At 32.4% G+C, this 18,012-nt stretch overlaps 1 protein-coding gene across 5 annotated transcripts; it reads left to right on the top strand.

Moving 5' to 3' along the window:
• Window positions 1-3,896: 3,896 nt before the first annotated feature.
• On the top strand, window positions 3,897-17,062 carry bdh2 (3-hydroxybutyrate dehydrogenase 2). Of its 5 annotated transcripts, none has more exon segments than NM_001017809.1 (10): window positions 3,897-3,928; window positions 4,429-4,516; window positions 6,620-6,698; window positions 9,188-9,284; window positions 10,421-10,529; window positions 11,111-11,171; window positions 11,397-11,510; window positions 11,597-11,655; window positions 14,469-14,561; window positions 16,734-17,062. In NM_001017809.1, coding segments are annotated over 9 exon segments (738 nt in total). In that variant the 5' UTR covers window positions 3,897-3,928; window positions 4,429-4,444; the 3' UTR covers window positions 16,788-17,062.
• The last annotated feature ends 950 nt before the right edge of the window (window positions 17,063-18,012 follow it).

The raw sequence follows: 18,012 nt of genomic DNA, 5'->3' as shown, positions 1-18,012 counted from the left end.
GACTACAACAATTACTTTTCCGTCTATGGGTTTGGAATCGATTGATGTGCTGGTCTTGCAGCATGGAGGGAAATGTATGAATCTGTATGCGGTGGAAGCCTGAATTATATTTACTTTGACTTTATTTGTAGTATCGAACAGATATTAGGTTCTTACAATCAAACCTTTATTGAGTCTAATGCTTGCAGTGGAAATTTTCTTCCTCTATGTGCACAATGTTCGAAGTCTCTGTGCAATGTGACAAATTGGGAATATTTATAGGTATGTAACGGTAATAAAACATAGTTTTCTTGTTCTGTTTTATTTGGAAAGTGATTTCTTTTCTTTTGTTTTGTACTTGCATTATGCCAGTTAAACTGTTAAATAAATAGTTAAAAATGCAATCACTGCTTTAACATAGGGTTTGTAAATGCATGTTAGACCATCCAAACATTTTATCTATATGCAAAAATGTATGAGACTCATACTCTTTTTCTCTCAAAAAATAAATCTAACTAAATCAAATCAAACTATTTTAAATTCATGTATAAAACTTGACTGTTCTGTTTTTTTTATTTCTACAGATCTTCATGGGAATGGTGACACAGTGTTATTATTTTTTACAACAATAATAATGTAATGGGGCGACGCAGTGGCGCAGTAGGTAGACCCCGGCTGTGGCGACCCCGGATTAATAAAGGGACTTAGCCGACCAGGAAATGAATGAATGAATGAATGAATAATAATGTAAAAATGTACAACACATTACTCTTATTTCTATCAAAAATGTACAACAGACATATCAGGCTCATATAGCCAGGGGGATTCAGGTGGTTCAAAAAACCCTCACTGACAAAGGTTCAGAATTTGTCCCATACATGAGCTAATTTGTCCTATTTTAACTGCTATGTCATATTGAATTGAGAAAATAGCCCATCGAAAAAGGCTTTAAGACCAAGCTGTTGGTACAGAATTTGGGACACCGAATTTGGTACAGCGTACAGCGTAACGGCTTAACTTCTGTTCTCCCAAATTTTGACTGAGGAAAGTTAAAAGTGTGGGCGAGTTTGCTATTTGTCTAATAAATGATAATAAGCTACCCTTTTCTTTATTTAAAAGCTTTAATAAAGGTGCCGCGGTGGCGCAGTGAGTAGCACAATCGCCTCACAGCAAGAAAGTTGCTGGTTTGAGCCTAAGTTGGGCCAGTTGGCATTTCTGTGTGGAATTTGCATGTTCTCCCTGTGTTCATGTGGGTTTCCTCCGGGTGCTCTGGTTTCACCCACTTTGAATTTGGTAAGCTAAATTGGTCGTAGTGTGTGTGTGTGTGTGTGTGTGTGTGTGTGTGTGTGTGTGTGTGTGTGTGTGTGTGTGTGTGTGTGTGTGTGTGTTTGTGCAGCTGCAGCTGAAAGGGCATTCACTGCGTAAAACATATGCTGGATAAGTTGGCGGTTCATTCCGCTGTGGCGACCCCAGAATATTAAAGGGACTAAGCCAAAAATAAAATGAATGAATGAATGAATGAATGAATGAACTTTAATAAATTCCAGTTTGTTTCAAATGAAATATGACCCAATACATTTATATTTTTAAAAAATATTATTGTAGTTTTAATGTATATGTTATTGTATTTTTTCTTTATTTTAAATATTTAGGAAATGTTTTTGGTACATTAAAAAGTGTACCAAGCTAATCCAGCAAAAAAAAGCAAAGAAAAAAAAAGCAGTATTTAAACCTCATAATTAAATTGAAAATTAGGCAAATAACTGAAAAAACTTCCACTGTTTTGAGAAAAAAAGAACCACCCCTTTTACCACGCTGGCTAAGGGCCTGCACATGTTTGTCTTGTGTATTTTTGCTAGTTTTACTTATGACCTTTCACTTTTTGTGTTGTATAACCTGTGCTCATGTATAAATAAACCTATTAATGTGTTTAAATCAAAGGAACGGCTTGTTTAATGGCAGGCTAGTGATGTAAAAAGCAACAGAAGCCCCGGGCAGAAAAACCTTATTTACTTCTACTTTTTTTGCAGGATCAATAAGCCATTAAAGGTTTCCTACAGCCTTAATAAGACATCCCCTGAACTACACAGGCCCTCTAAATATGTATCTAACTCCAGCAATGTGTGGTTATTTTCATGCCTCTAAGCTCACGAAGCACTAATTTCAGCAGTGAATTGGATGATGGGATAGATTCAACATCAAAGTATGAAAGAGTGAAACAATTTGCCTCTGGATCCATTCATGTGTCGTACCACAATGCTAAAGCGTTGACCTTAGATTGGATTTGAGTCCTCACACCTTTTGAAAGGCAATGCATGTCTTTTTTTACCTTTTTGAATGAACCATTATGACTCTAAGAGGTTTTCTTGAACAATTGTAGCATGTGCACACAAATCAAGTCCATTTATGACTGTCCATTATAAATGTTTATAACAAGATTTTCTGTAGATGACATTGGGGTTAGAAAGGTCATCATAGCTGGCACAAAAAACTGTATAAACTGTAGAGCTCAAAAAGGCTACTTTTTCTCTTATTAAACATTACTCATCAACTACTCTTTTATATGAAACACTTCATTCCATCATTTTAAGTGCGGTAGCGCTTTCAGAGATTCTGAACAGTATGTTCACTGTCTGTGAAGTACATCACAAAACACTCCACTATGGCAGTGGCTTTATGCTGATTATATGCACACTTATGGTCTATTTTTAAAGGGTACATAACTATCACTTATTACAGTTTTTTGAACAGACAGATAGATAGATAGATAGATAGATAGATAGATAGATAGATAGATAGATAGATAGATAGATAGATAGATAGATAGATGGATAGATGGATAGATGGATAAATGGATGGATGGATGGATGGATGGATGGATGGATGGATGGATGGATGGATGGATGGTTAGATTATTATAATGTACTATAACACCATAATGTTTTCAAAAGCAACAAGTTGACCATTGAACTTAAACAGTTCTGACATTTTCAACAGGAAAAACAAGTTATTCAATGTTTGTTTTTAATTTAAACCTCTCTTTGACTGACATCATTCATACCTGGCATTCATAATTCATTCTACAAGCAACGCTGAAAGACCATAGATTTTCATCTATGGGCTATATATGCAGACTTTCAATTTTCAGCCAGGCAGCCCAGCGGCTTCCGGTGACCTGTTTTTCCATTACAAAATTGTCACATTTAAGATAAGACTTCTTTAAATATCAGTGATCTTTACTGCCTGATAGATATGATATGAAGTGGGTCTTAGATCTGACAAGAAGCACTGAATTAAATTCCATTTGCCCCGCTATGTCTTTAAAATATGACCGTTTATTTTACCCCAGTAAACGGCATTTCTGCACTAGCCTGTTGCTATACTGACGGGCGCTGTGGTTATAGTGGTTACAACAGTCTTTCATCATGTTTTAAACTTGAACAACTAAGATTGCTAAAGTCTGTGTTACGGAATGTATTGTAATTACATTACAACATGCAATAAAAACAACCTTGTCAAATTGAAAGTCACATTAAGCTTTCACTGGAAGTTTATCGTCTGCTTTAAAACTGTAGCTGTGCATAGAACCCACTGTGTTCATGTTTCTTAAAATTGATATAAAATATGAATGACCTGGCAGATGGATGCAGACTGAAATTTGTTAGAATTTGAGTTAAAGTAATTTCAAAATGTCCCTTTCTGAATGGTGCTGTCTTTATAATCTCCAGTTCCTGCCACAATGTTAATGAAAAGAACAACCATAACACGTGTTATTATATCATATACATTTTTAAAAGTTATATTCAAAATAAATTAAATGAATATATTTCTATATGTTTATAGCAATTAAATATATGTACTTACTTGACTTTTATTTTGACAGGAAACCAAAACCTGGACGACACGGACGTTTGTTCATCACGTGTGTTGTTTTCACTAGTTGTCACTTGTCAGTAAGTTCTTCTACTGTTTATTGTGTTTTTTCTTCTTGTAAACCGATGCTGCTTGTGCGAAACTTTCAAATTGACTTGTTGTTAACTATTTGCAGCGCATAATCGTGCATCTCATGTTTATTATGTTTTTACATTGTGTTTACAGTGATTTACACTGCAGCACAGAGTTACCTTTACACTCGTCACGTGACGCGTGATAATGAAACATAAATAAATTACGCCAAGTATTGCATGATTAATCATTATTAGCCTAAATTAACGCTGCACAAACGTTTATCAAACACAGTTACGTGTCAACTTATCAAATAACGTATCTGTTAACAACAAACGACATAGTGTGTGGTTATTTTGAGGTAAAGTCTTATCTAAATATGTAAAATTTCAAACAATTCAGTACGACTTTTAAAAGGTAAATGTGTATTTAGTATAAACTTTAGAGTATTTAATCAAATTTTGCTAACAAATATTCATTTTTTTGCCTTTTCTACATGTGTAGGTTGTTATTGAAGACTATGGGTCGTCTGGACGGGAAAGTGATAGTTCTTTCAGCAGCAGCACAAGGCATTGGAAAAGCATCTGCTATAGTAAATATTCATTTTACACCCATTTTAACTGATCCACTTGCATTTTACAATTCTTTATGATTCACTTATTGACAAGCCCTGTTTCAGTGGCAGCTCACTTTAAAATACATCTCAAACTACTTAAACAATTGAAGTCATTTTTTTGATGCATCAATCTGCAGTCTTCATAAACAAGCTAATTAAATTACTTAAATTCAAAACAATCTTCTATCTTAATTTATTTGACAAGTAACTTTGTCTTGTAGTAGGGAAACAGATTTTTAACATTCGAAAACATTTTTGCACCTGTACACTGTAACATACAGTTTAACATACATTTTTTTGCCCTCCCATTAGTTTAAAATAATGTTTCCCAAGTGATCTTTAACAAACCAAGGAAATTGCCACAGTATTTTCTATTACACAAAAACAATTCTTTTGAAGTCATAATAAGTCTTACTTATAGTTTGTCTTGAATAAAATCAGTTTTTAATAAAAAATAAATAAATAAATTAAGGTCAGTGTTATTAGCCTCTTCAAGAAATATTTATATTTTTGATTGTCTGCACAACAGTTACATAATAACTTTACTAATCATTCTAACTTTCCTAGTTAGCATAACCTAAGTAAGTCTTTAAATTACACTTTAATCTGAGTACAACTATCTTGCAAAATAACAAGTCAAATATTTTATTTCAAATATAAACTTACGTGTTGTAAAAAAAAATCATGTGTTTGGAGACTCATGCTCTGTCACTACTGAAACAAAAATGAATGAAGACAAAACTAAATGGGTTGAATATTACTTTTACATGAGTGTGATTGAAAACTAAATTTGATCAATGTGTTACATCTGTTCTTCAGTACTTGCTGACTGTTTGTAAATTCAAGACTACAGTTCCTATTGTAAAACTATATAGATTAATTAATTATAGCCTATGCATAGCCAAGGACTTCCACTATTAAAAGTTTTAAAATCGCTATTGGAAACAAAAGTCTTAGATAATCAACAGTGGACATTTTGATAGTTCTTCACAACGTGATCATGACTGAAGTTGAGTTAAATAACCTGTGTCAATTTGGGGCTTTGATTCTGACGAATGTGGGAAACTGATGTGCAGAGCACCATCACTGACAAAAGTCAAGGGAAAGCAGATAGAGCGAGTGCGCACAACACCACTGACATGAGCATGCTAGAGAGGCCTCAGTTATGTCTCCACAGTCTGCCATCGATGGCGGATCTCGCTTATTCGTGGCATTTTAGTTGTGATACAAAAATACGCGACCAAATTTAGGGGGGCAGTGGGGGCAAGCTTGTTGATAGGGGGGCACTGTCAACCTGCCATCACCCCTCCCACACCGAGAACCACCACTACCGAGTTTACCAGTTTTAGTTGTATTTTATGTGTATCATTTCATGAATGTACTCTAAGGGATTACAGTTGTCATGTGTGTTTCACTGTTGAATAAAAGCTTGTAATGCATGCGCTGTCAATGTGACATTTTCAGGCTGTCTTGTACATGCTGTTTTGGACAGAATGTTGAACCCAGCTCAAGGGTGAAATATTTCTAGACTTTGCAACCTATTTGGTATTTTTTAACCTGCACTTTTTTTCATTTTTGAAAATGTTGCAGTAAATCATTAAGCGGTGAAGCAAACAGTGTCTGATATCATTTAGGCAAATTTGATTTCAGCAAGTCAACAGCATGTTATCAGGCGAGCCGAAGGTGGTTAGACGCACACCTGCTAGGTGAATACATTTCCATATCAAGCGAATATTGAAATGAGGATTAAATGAGAGAGACTGCAGATTGAGGAAACACCGTAGCCCTGAGTCAGTTGGCATGGAGGGAACAGGTTATTGCACATATTGTTCTTAAATGAAATTTCACCAGTGGAGGGTTATTGAGAGGTTTATATGGTGAGGTTTTATATCAGATCAGCCGTGCTCCACCTGAGCTGTAGCTTGAACTGGTGTTTTCACATATTGTGATTTAGGAATAATGGTGTGAATGTGAATCCAAACACACTGATTTCTCATTCATTATGTTTTTTTTTTTGAAGGTCAAATGCATGTTGTTGTTTACTGACTTTAATTGTAATTTGTTCTTTATAATTAAAAGGCTTTTGCCAAAGAAGGTGCTCAAGTCACTGCTACTGATATCAATGGAGAGAAACTGAAAGAGCTGGATGGCATTCCAGGTAATTCATTGACTGGCTATGTATTGCCACCTAGTGGACAAAACTGTTGGAAAAACATAACAAGATCCTTAACTCTTTTCATTCAATTTCTTTATTAGCAGGCCTGTAGCCAGCCTGCTGGGGGTGGTGGGGGTGTGCTTTTTTTCTCAAAATGTGGACCTTTTTGTTGTTTTTGTCTATTTAACTATGAGATTTAAATACTGCGTTTAAAGCACTATTTTTAGCTGAATTAGCTTTTTGGATGGTTGTCATAACCACACTTTTTCTTGTGCCAAAATGTTTCCTAAAGATTTAGAATAAAGAAATATGAATAAATATTATTTTTTAAATGCAAATTTATTACATCATATATCATTAGAAAAAACTTGGAATCTGTTACGTTTTTTAATTAAAACTGTAGCCTATTGTCATTTATTAGATAAACCAGCACATCAAACTGTCCTCAGTCAGAATTTGGCAATTTAAATAATAATAATAATTAACACATCATAGTAATAATAATAATAATAATAATAATAATTATGATGGAGTGCTTTATGATTTTTCTTGTAAAAAAAGTACATTTGAAAAATCATGAATAACAACAATAGCCAAATTAGTATTCCGTGTAATTGTAATGTGACCTGCTTTTGGTGCTTCACAACTTTTATTGATCAGTTTTTGTTTCAAGTCCAAGATTTAGAGTAAAAGTCACTTGAAAAAGTTTTCTTTATTTAAAAACAAAACATTATTGAAATATGCTTTACTTGGTCTTAAAAGCCTTTTGAGACTGGTTACGGTTACGGATACAGGGCTGATTAAGATTTCAGCTAAAACTTGTTTTTTGTCTGTCGACTGATTTTTTTAAATGTATTTATTTGGACTCATTTTGTTTATAAGCATGTATTTTTTTGACAAAAATTACAGTAACTAATGTGTTCTGGAATGTCTTAATGAAGGGAGGGCAAGATGGTAACAGGAAGTTGAAAGGATTTAATGTGGATAGGCCTCTTCTTAGGACTTTTTATTCTTCTTTTAGTGAGTGTCTTTTAACTTTTGCAGTAATATGCTGGTATGGTAATTTGAGGGTGACAAGTAAAAACAGATGAGAACCACCTACATTATTCGAAGTTTGGCCTCATGCCATCAGGTATACGTATTCTAGACGAGCAACAGATATTTGCATTCATTTGTTCCAACTGCAGTTGGGTTACTTAACAAGCTTTAAGTTGTGTGTGTTTTTTTTTTTTTTGACTATGATTAATTTTATTGTTTGCTGTTACTTCTATGTTGTAGAGTGTGACCTGTTGCTGTTAACTGTCGGCTATTGCTGTAAACCTAATTGCCTTTAGGGGACAATAAAAACATTCCAATTCCAATAATGGTCCATTATTTCATGTATTTACTAACATTAACTAAGTATGAATCATTTTGTAAAGCATTTATTAATCACAGTTTAACATGAAATAATGCATTATTAAAATCCATTGTTTTTTAAGATTAGTTAATGTACTGTGAGTTAACATGAACTAATGTTATTTAACTTATATAATATGAACTAATGTTAAAAAAGATGAATAAATACATTATTAAATGTTTTACAAATTATTTGTGCATGTTAGTAAATACATTAACTAACGGACTATTATTTTAAAGTGTTAACGGTAAGACATTTCTTACAGAATCATGCAAAAGCTAACTAGTACACCATTGTTCAATTCTGTGATTTAAACCATTGTTTACTATTGCTTTTTTTGTTTTGTTTTGTTTTTTACAGTTTTTTTGTTTGTTTCTTTATCACTACAATGGTGCTTTTTTTAAAAAAAAGTACAATAAAACAGCAATATTAAAAAAATTATGTTGCTATGTAAAATAATTGTAATTTATAAATAAACTATATATTGTTTCTATGAAAAAGCATAATTTTCATCAAAGACAGTGTCACATGATCTTTAATAAATTAGTCTGACTTGGAGCTCATAGAACATGTTAGATTTTTAGTTATTAATTTTTTTAAATGTTTTAAATTGTTTTCTGAATCACATTATATGTTTTATATCTCAATTTTTTGATCAACAGAAAGTTTAAAAGGAAATGTATTTAAAATATAAATCTTTTAAAACATGTTGATCATGTTAACGCTCACTGTTAAAGTACACACAATAATTTATAATCATTTTAAAAATATTTAACTTGCTTGATATTACATAGATTGTCTACAATATTTTTCAACCCAAACTTCAGTGATGGACTCCCAGTCGTATGCGCTTGCTTTTGAATTTGCTCAAGCTTTGATCTATGAGCATGTCTATATCAGACCTTTCCCCCTACAAAGAGATTTCAAAGGCTAGTGGGTTTTTTCAGCCCCCCTTTTCATATGGCTCTGCTTTGCCACGTAATCCCATTATGTTAGAAACAAATTGCTTTACTTCAAGAGTGCTTCTCTTCTTAGGCTTTTGTGCATGCTCTTCTGATTCTTAGACTGTGCTTTTTTTGGCCTTGTTTTCCAGGAATCAAAACCAAAGTTGTTGATGTTACCAAGAAAGACCAAGTCGATGCTCTTGCCAAGGACTTTGACCATGTGGATGTGCTCTTCAATATTGCTGGGTTGATATTTATCTTTAAAGCAGTGAATGTATAATGTACCATACAGATATCTGATATATGGCCATATGCAGACATGTATATTTAAAACTATTTAATTTATCTGAACAAGTATATCTGTAATCAAAAGATTGAGTAGAATATATGTAAACTGCTTTATGTATATATGTATGTATATGTGTAAATGTCTTATTTTTATATATGTGAAATCCAAGCGTGAACCTGTTTGTTGTATACAGTTAAAATCTACATTTCTAGCCCTGTTGTGAAATTTGAATTCCCAAGTGTTTCTTAAAGGAGATGATTTTGAACACATTTCTGAATGTTATAGTTTTTAATTACTAATTCCTATATAGCACTAATTTCTGTAATACTTAATTTCTTTTATTGTTGCCATGATGACAGTACATATTTGGTATCTAGGCAAGTGGTTTGTTCTGTAGACCAGGGGTTCCCAAACTTTTCAGCACGCGACCCCTAAAATAACAATGCCAGTGACTCGCGACCCCCAATATCCTCAGAGGTGGTTATAAATACAGAAAACTTGCATTCAATGGCGCACACACACACCAATAGACTAAAGTCTATTCTTCGTTTAATTTTTTAAATGTATGTCAGTGCAGTAAATGGGCCAGAAAGTTTAACCTGGTGTTATAAAATCAATCTGCTGCATCTGAGGCTATTGCTGTCTTTAATATAATGTAATTACCCCAGGGGTCGCAATTCAATAGAACAAGTAAATAAGCTACTATAGTAACTATAAACGACTGTTTTTTTCTCTTCAGTTGGTTATGGATAAAATATGGTAATTCTTATGGTCTAATAATAATAATAATAAGTAGATTTTTGGAAATCACCAGGCGACCCCCCTATATTGTTCCGCGACCCCTCAAGGGGTCCCGACCCCCACTTTGAGAACCACTGCTGTAGACAATCAAAAGTACTAATGATTTTGATTTCGACTGTATGTGATTTGCATATTTTGCCATATATTAGATGTATGTTTTTTAATGTAAAGAGACCCAAAATAATGATGTTTTATGCAGTTTATAGTATTCACTACCCACCAGAAATTGTGTTACAGGAATGATGCAAAAAAACGTCCTTTAATGTTTTCATTCTTTTTTTCTTTGACACAGATTTGTTCATCATGGCTCAATACTGGACTGTGAGGAATCAGATTGGGACTTCACCATGAATGTGAATGTCCGGAGCATGTACCTGATGATCAAGGCCTTCCTGCCTAAGGTCATTTGCCCTTCTTTTTGCTAGAATTAGCTTAAAACACATGCTAGTTGCTTTGTATTCAAAGATTTTTTTTTTCCATTTAATTTGATTTGTTTTATTATTATTCTTTGTTTTAGAATTTATAAATTGTATATATATACAGTATATATATATATATATATATATATATATATATATATATATATATATATATATATATATATATATATTGATAAACAGTATATATACTATATATATATATATATATATATATATATATATATATATATATATATATATATATATATATATATATATATATATACTGTATATATATACAATTTATAAATTCTAATATATATATATATATATATATATATATATATATATATATATATATATATATATATATATATATATTTTTTTTTTTTTTTTTTTTAAATCAATTTCAAAAACCACTTCATCTTTTTGTGTAAAACTTGCAGACATAATTATTTTGTTCCACTACATGTTGGAAGTCATCCTGTTGTCTTGTTTGATAAAAGGTCTTTTTAACGTGTTTGCCAATTGAAACTAATACCGCCTCATCCATCTCCATATAGATGCTGGCTCGTAAATCTGGGAATATCATCAATATGGCATCTGTGGCATCTAGTATCAAAGGTACATGCTACATTCTATTTGCATTGTGACAATAAATGTGTAATGTGTAATACACCCTGTTGTATATTGAGATCTGGTCCTTAATTACATGTGATGATTGGCGTTGTTTCGTGGCCCTTTTGGCATATTATCTTTGCCCCATTATCTCTAGTTCAGGGGATACTTGAATTGGATAAATGTCAGTTTCCTCCTCTCTTAATTGCTCGTTCTTAATTGCATGTCCAGGAGTGGTGAACAGATGTGTCTACAGCACGTCTAAAGCTGCCGTCATTGGACTAACTAAATCTGTGGCAGCTGATTTCCTGGAACAAGGCATCCGCTGTAATTGCATCTGCCCAGGTATGCTAATTCGTTTATCGATTGGTTTCCTCTGTGGACCTGAGATGATGTTATAGGAGTCATTTTGCTTCTCTTGACCCGTGCAGGAACTGTGGATACGCCATCATTACGCGAGAGGATTCAGGCAAGGCCTGATCCAGAGCAGGTACTGCTTTCCTTTCACACATTAGTATTCTGAAGCTGTTTGTGTGATCTTCTGATGTCTTTTTTTTTTTTCCAAATGCTCTCTTCTGTTTTTTTTTTATTTTTGCGAGAGCTCTCTGGGAGGATAGCTAAAAGCCATCTGATGCACAGCCAGAAAAACATAGCAGTTACTTCTTTTTAACTTACTTTTGAAGATGATTCACTTGGGCATTTATAGAGACATGCTCTGGCATCTCTGATTGAAAGTTAAGAGGCTTGGATCTTACTCGTTACTCAACATTGTTGTATACTTATAATATTAATGTACAGTAAATAGATTTAAATATGAATGCTTATTAAATGTAAGCTTAAGCTTTTTTTAATCTAATTTTAAATCTCATTAAGGCTCATTTTACAGCTCCCCTAGAGTTAAACAGCTGAGGTTTACCATGTTTATGTTTATTCGATCCCTGGAGCACTTTTAGCATAGCTTAGCATAGATCATAGAATTGGATTAGACCATTAGCATCTCGCTCAAAAATTATCAAAGATTTTTGATCATTTTCTAGGTCTGGTTGATTAATCCAAAAGTAATCCAAATCGACATTCAGAACCTACAATCGATCTAATTTTTTATGTCAATATATTCAATTATTTTCCCTACCATGTGTGGAGTGACGTGATCATGCTCCGTTAAGGCTGATTTGTACTTATTATATTATGACCTATACTTATTTTATTATTCTGACATTATACTTCTGCCAAGTGTAAGCTTACAGTTCAACGCCACCTTCGCATACCTGTGCATCTCTCAAAAAAAATGTGATTACACGTCACCACGATGCGTACCGCAAGCTTTTTAATTGGTTGGTTTGGTAGCGATGACGAGAGTGGAGAGTTTTAGGCAATGTGCCTTTTAATTTCACTTGTTCAGCATTAATATTCAATAAATAATCATAGATGGTGGATAGTGTGTGTTCACTTGAAATATTTTAAGATCAAGCAATGCTCCCTACATTCAAAAATCTCTCACTTGTAATATGTGAGCATATTTACTATACAAAACTTATCAGTGAACTATGAGGGCATAAAAAATAAAATAAATAAATAAAATAATTGTTTATTAATTGTAATTGAGTTAAGATTTTGATTTTAAATGAACCTTTAAAAATGATTGTAATATGGGGATTTAAATCATTTTGTGTAATTATCAGTGCTGGCACAGTTTTGTTGCTTGGTATTTTGTTGTAAATTTTGATGCTCTACTTTTCAACATTTTGTAAAAGATTTAAAATAAACAAAAAGAACAACAACACATTAAAATTATCAAAATACAAATGCATATTATAATGTTACCAAAGATTTCTTTTTCAAATAACTGCTACTGCAAAATAGTGTTGTAATGGATCTCATTTGATTTGTCGTAAGTACAGATTACAATCCACGGTTTGGAACACACGTGACCCGCGGATTGATACATATTTATATTTTTAACTGTAAATTAATATTAATTTGCATCATTAAAAGATCAAGATCCCAACACCTATGCAACATAAATTATAAATGATGGTGATTTGCATATGTTTATTAATCCTTCGAATCACTGCATTCAAATCTGTGTTTGAAAAACGCAAAAATTAAGAAAGAGATTCAGCCTCTAGTTATAAAGGTCAAATAACACAAAAGTACTGGGATAACAGTTTAAATAAAACCACTGATGTTTATGGTAAAGGTTAAAATCACTTCATATGCATTTAACTTGATGCTCAAGAATGAAAGTTGTAGGCAACAATTACAGTATTTAACCAATAGGTGGCGACAGCCAGACATCAAAAAATAGGCCAGTGAATAATGCTTCAAAAAGGATACATCTAGCAATGAAACATGAAGTTTTATGTGTGAATAACTGAATTATTTATCCAAAACTAGGCTAAAAATAAATATGGGTTGTACAAATTATAATGTTGGATAATGTTAGTACTGCATATTTCACTATTTATTTTTATTCAGCTGATAATTTCTTCCTTTTATTTTTAATACAATTACAGGTTCTAAGTTTTGTTTGTTAAAGCCAAAAGTTTCTTGCAGTACGGTTTTTGTAATAAATGTAAAGCAAGTTACATTTTTCTCTCCTCCCTTTTTTGGCTGATCCGAAAAATTGTCCGATCTATGACTGAAAAACCATAATGTGACCCAAACCGTGAAATTTGTGATCCATTACACCAATACTACAAAAGTAAAATACTCCCTCTGTCTATAAATCCTGAATATTTAAAATTTTACCATTAATGACAGTAAAACATTGTTAATAATTGAGCACCAATAATTATTTTTTCTTGATTCTTGCAAGGTTGTGTATCTACATTTACAATGTTTCTGTAAAAGTAATTTGCTTTGCACAAAAGTGAAAAATAAATATAATAATAAATACATTTCTGAGTACAAAAATAGTTTTATATGAACAGCAACCCTTAATCATTTATTCTAATTAAATAGTTACATTACTGGTCTTACTATACTAGGCTATACTATACTATAATCTACTATACTATACGATACGATACGATACGATACTATTCTATACTATACTATACTATTCTATTCTATACTATTCTATTCTATACTATACTATACTATTCTATACTATACTATACTATTCTATACTATACTATACTAGACTATTCTATTCTATACTATACTATTCTATTCTATACTATTCTATACTATACTATACTATACTATACTAATCTAACTATAATAATAGTTACTAATCATATAAGCACAAGATTCAGTCTGTCATTGTTTGCCATAGAGTTTCTATTTATCACCTTTCAGGCTTTTAAAGACTTTATGGCCAGACAGAGGACCGGTCGATTGTGCACTGCAGAGGAAGTGGCGCATCTGTGTGTGTACTTGGCTTCAGATGAGGTGAGGATTCAACTTCTTTTCTGATATCATTTAAAGGAATAGTTCAACCCCAAAATGAAAACTCACTCTCAGAGTATTTTTTCTTTAGTAGAACAAAGACGATATTTAGTTTATCTGTGATCTTTGGTGGTTTTTATTAGCATTATTTGTTAAATGAAAGCTTGCGCTCACTATAGAGTTCTGCAAATCCAGAATTGTTTGTCCAGGCAGTGGATTATAGCTATCAACAATGTACATAATGTTTAGTTGCTTCATAAGACCACAGTGTACCTTCAGAAGCCACAGGCATTGATTTCAGCTTGTTTGTATGTGTTTACTTTTAATCTTGAAACCATTGACTCGTATTATATGAATCACCAGGGATGCTATGGTGTTTTTCTTCATCTATGCTAAGCTGCTTTGACACAATCTACAGAGTAAAAAGTGCTATAGATATAAAGATGAATTGACATTGAATTGAATTCTACTGGAAATAAATCAAAATCTTACATCGGAATCATTAAATTAAATCATAATGTTCTGAGGGTGAGTAAATTTACTGTAAATGCTCATTTTTAAGTAAAACGTCTCTCTATGATACATCATATGGCACTACAAGAAGTGTTGCATTGTTTACTTGGATTTTTTTTGTCCAAGTAATCTACACAAATTAGAGATGCTATTTTAGTTTTAGAAATACTTTTCCCATGTTTAAAATTTCATCAAATTTTAAAATATATTTTAAATAGATTGTTACTAGAACTACAGGTACCTAAGGTTTGGAAGGATGGTGTGGTAGTCCCTGTTCCCAAATTCAACTCCCCCAAACTTTTAATGAATTCAGACCCATAGCCTTTACATCAATTGTGATGATAATGTTTGAAAAGTTTGTGAGGTCTGAAATGCTGAGAACCGAGTACACACTTGATCCCATGCAGTTTGCCTATAGGCCTCAACGGGGAGTAGAGGATGCCACAGTTACTTTGTTTACCCTACTTTTTAAACATTTGGAAAAAGATGGTTCCCATGCCAGGCTTTTGTTTGTTGACTTTTCCTCTGCTTTTAACACAGTTCAACCCCACATTTTAATTAGTAGAACAGTTTGACCTTAGTAATAACCTGGTTGGCTAAACCCTTGACTTTTTAACTAATCAAACACAAAGTGTTAGAGTGAATGGATGCTTATCTGTTTGCTCCCCAACCGGGTCTCCACAAGGATGTGTTCTTTCACCTCTGTTATACATTCTTTACACAAACATGTGTCAGAGCAGGTGGGGAAATAGAACCACTATGCAGATGACACTGTCGTTGTCAGTCAACTTTATGAAAATGAAACGGGTCATGGTCCAGTACTAAATGATTTTGTCAGATGGTGTGAGGAGTCATATCTCCAGTTAAATGTATTAAAGATATGATCATTGAGTTTAGGAAGGCTGCTCACACACAGGTGAACAGTTACATTAAAAATCAGATTGTAGAAAGTGTGTGATCATACAAATACGTTGGCACAATTATTGACTCTAAACTTTGTTTGATGAGAATTGTGCAGTAGTGTGTAAAAAGGGGCACCAGCGACTATTCTGTTTGAGAAAGTTAAATCATTTCCATATTGATAAACACATGATGATTTTATTTTACCATGCTTTTCTTGAATCCGTTTTATCTTTTACTTTGGTGTCATGGTTTGGGACTCTCTCAGTCAAGAATAAAAAGACACTAAATCAAATAGTTAAGGCGTCCAGTAAGCTGACCGGGTTGTCACTAGCCAATCTAGAGGCTGTGTACACCTGGCAGCTAAAGAGAATCACAAATTCAATTTTTGGACACTGCTCATCCTCTACACTCACCTCCTTCTTTCTGGTAGCAGGTTTCTAGTACTGAGCTGTAGAACTAAACGATACAAAAATGGTTTCATACCAGCAGCCATTAGACATTTAAATTAGGCATAGATTAAAGCTGAGGTATTTCGGTGACTTGATATTTTAGATTGTTTTAAACACTTATTTCACTAGACGTGATTATTTATTCTTTATAACTGTTTTATGTTTATGTCTTTATGTTCAGTTGTTTTTGTAACTATGTGAGCTTTTTTGGGTGGAACTGTTATGAGATGAGGACTATTGAATGCAAACCAAATCTACCTTCGGGTATAAATAAAGTAACCTAACCTTACCTATGTCTTTATCCCTACAGTCTACCTTTGTAACGGGAACAGAGGTCATCATTGATGGAGGATGGAGACTATGAAGATCATTTGTTGCATACTGTAGTCTTAAACAGAGCAAACTGTAGTCAATAATTTTCTTTATTAATGGCCAAACAAAAAACAAAGAACTGCATTTTCTGAAAATCATTGTCTTGATTGTGTTTAATATGTATCAAATCAATCTTGGGCAGCAATATCACTTTTTTCCACTGTATTTCATGTTTCTAATTGTATAAAATGGCAATTGCAGAATGTGTTATCTGGTACTCTAAAATAGTTTAAAAAATAATAATAAACAAGCCAATTGTAATGAAAATGATTTAGTATGTTGCTATTTTAGTTCTGACGAATTCCTTATTATCAATAAGATTAATAAACCATGTTTTTAATAATAATTAAAAATTTGGAACTAAAACAATCTTGAACTTTTAGTGTTCATTTTATTAATCATCCGGCTTTAGCTTGATTTTATTGACAACCACATAAAGCCTAAACATAGTATGGATTTTAATGTTAAATATGATTAGAAGATCATATTAAACACATAAATCATGAATTAATAAGATTAATAAACTGTTTTAACTGAAATCCAGAATAAAAACAGTTCTGAACTCTGACTTAATCTTGATTATATGTGACATTTGATTAAATTACATAAAACCACAGTAAAACTGTATTTTTATTATGCTTTAAACATCAGATACATGACAATATAGTAAACAAAATAATGCCAGGGTGATAGAAAGTAAATAACAACAGAACAATAAATAAATAAATATATAAAACGAGTATAAATAGTTAACTAAAATTCTTACAATTACAAAAAAGCAGGACCTTTACATTAATCAAATTCTTTGAAGCTAGAGCACAATTGGACAGTTTTAATGGCCTTTCTATTAGCACTATGCTGAATAGTGCATGTTTAATCTTTCAGTTCCTTATAGAACACAGTAAAACAATGTTTTTTGTTGGAAAATTTACGCTTATTAATGTGAAACTTAATTAACAAAATAAATAGGTTAATAACAAAAATTTCGTTATTCAAATTATCTTAATTAAGATATCCTAAAATTACGTTTTTCAAAATGAAAATTTAAATTAAAGAGTACATTTTTTTTTTATAAAACAGAAGCATCATACCAAAGCTTTTTAACATAAGCACAGCGCCAAAAGATGTGGGGTACATTTTCCAAATATAAAGAACAAAAAGAGCAATATGTATATCAATATCCCTTTCAAATTTACTGAGGGAATGTAAAACAGTGT

This window comes from Danio rerio, chromosome 1 (genome assembly GCF_052040795.2).
Source record: "Danio rerio strain M-AB ecotype USA chromosome 1, GRCz13ab, whole genome shotgun sequence".
In the NCBI taxonomy this organism is placed as follows: Eukaryota; Metazoa; Chordata; class Actinopteri; order Cypriniformes; family Danionidae; genus Danio; species Danio rerio.
The sequence above is the reverse complement of the archived record's forward strand: the minus strand, read 5'-3'. Positions and strand labels throughout refer to the sequence as shown.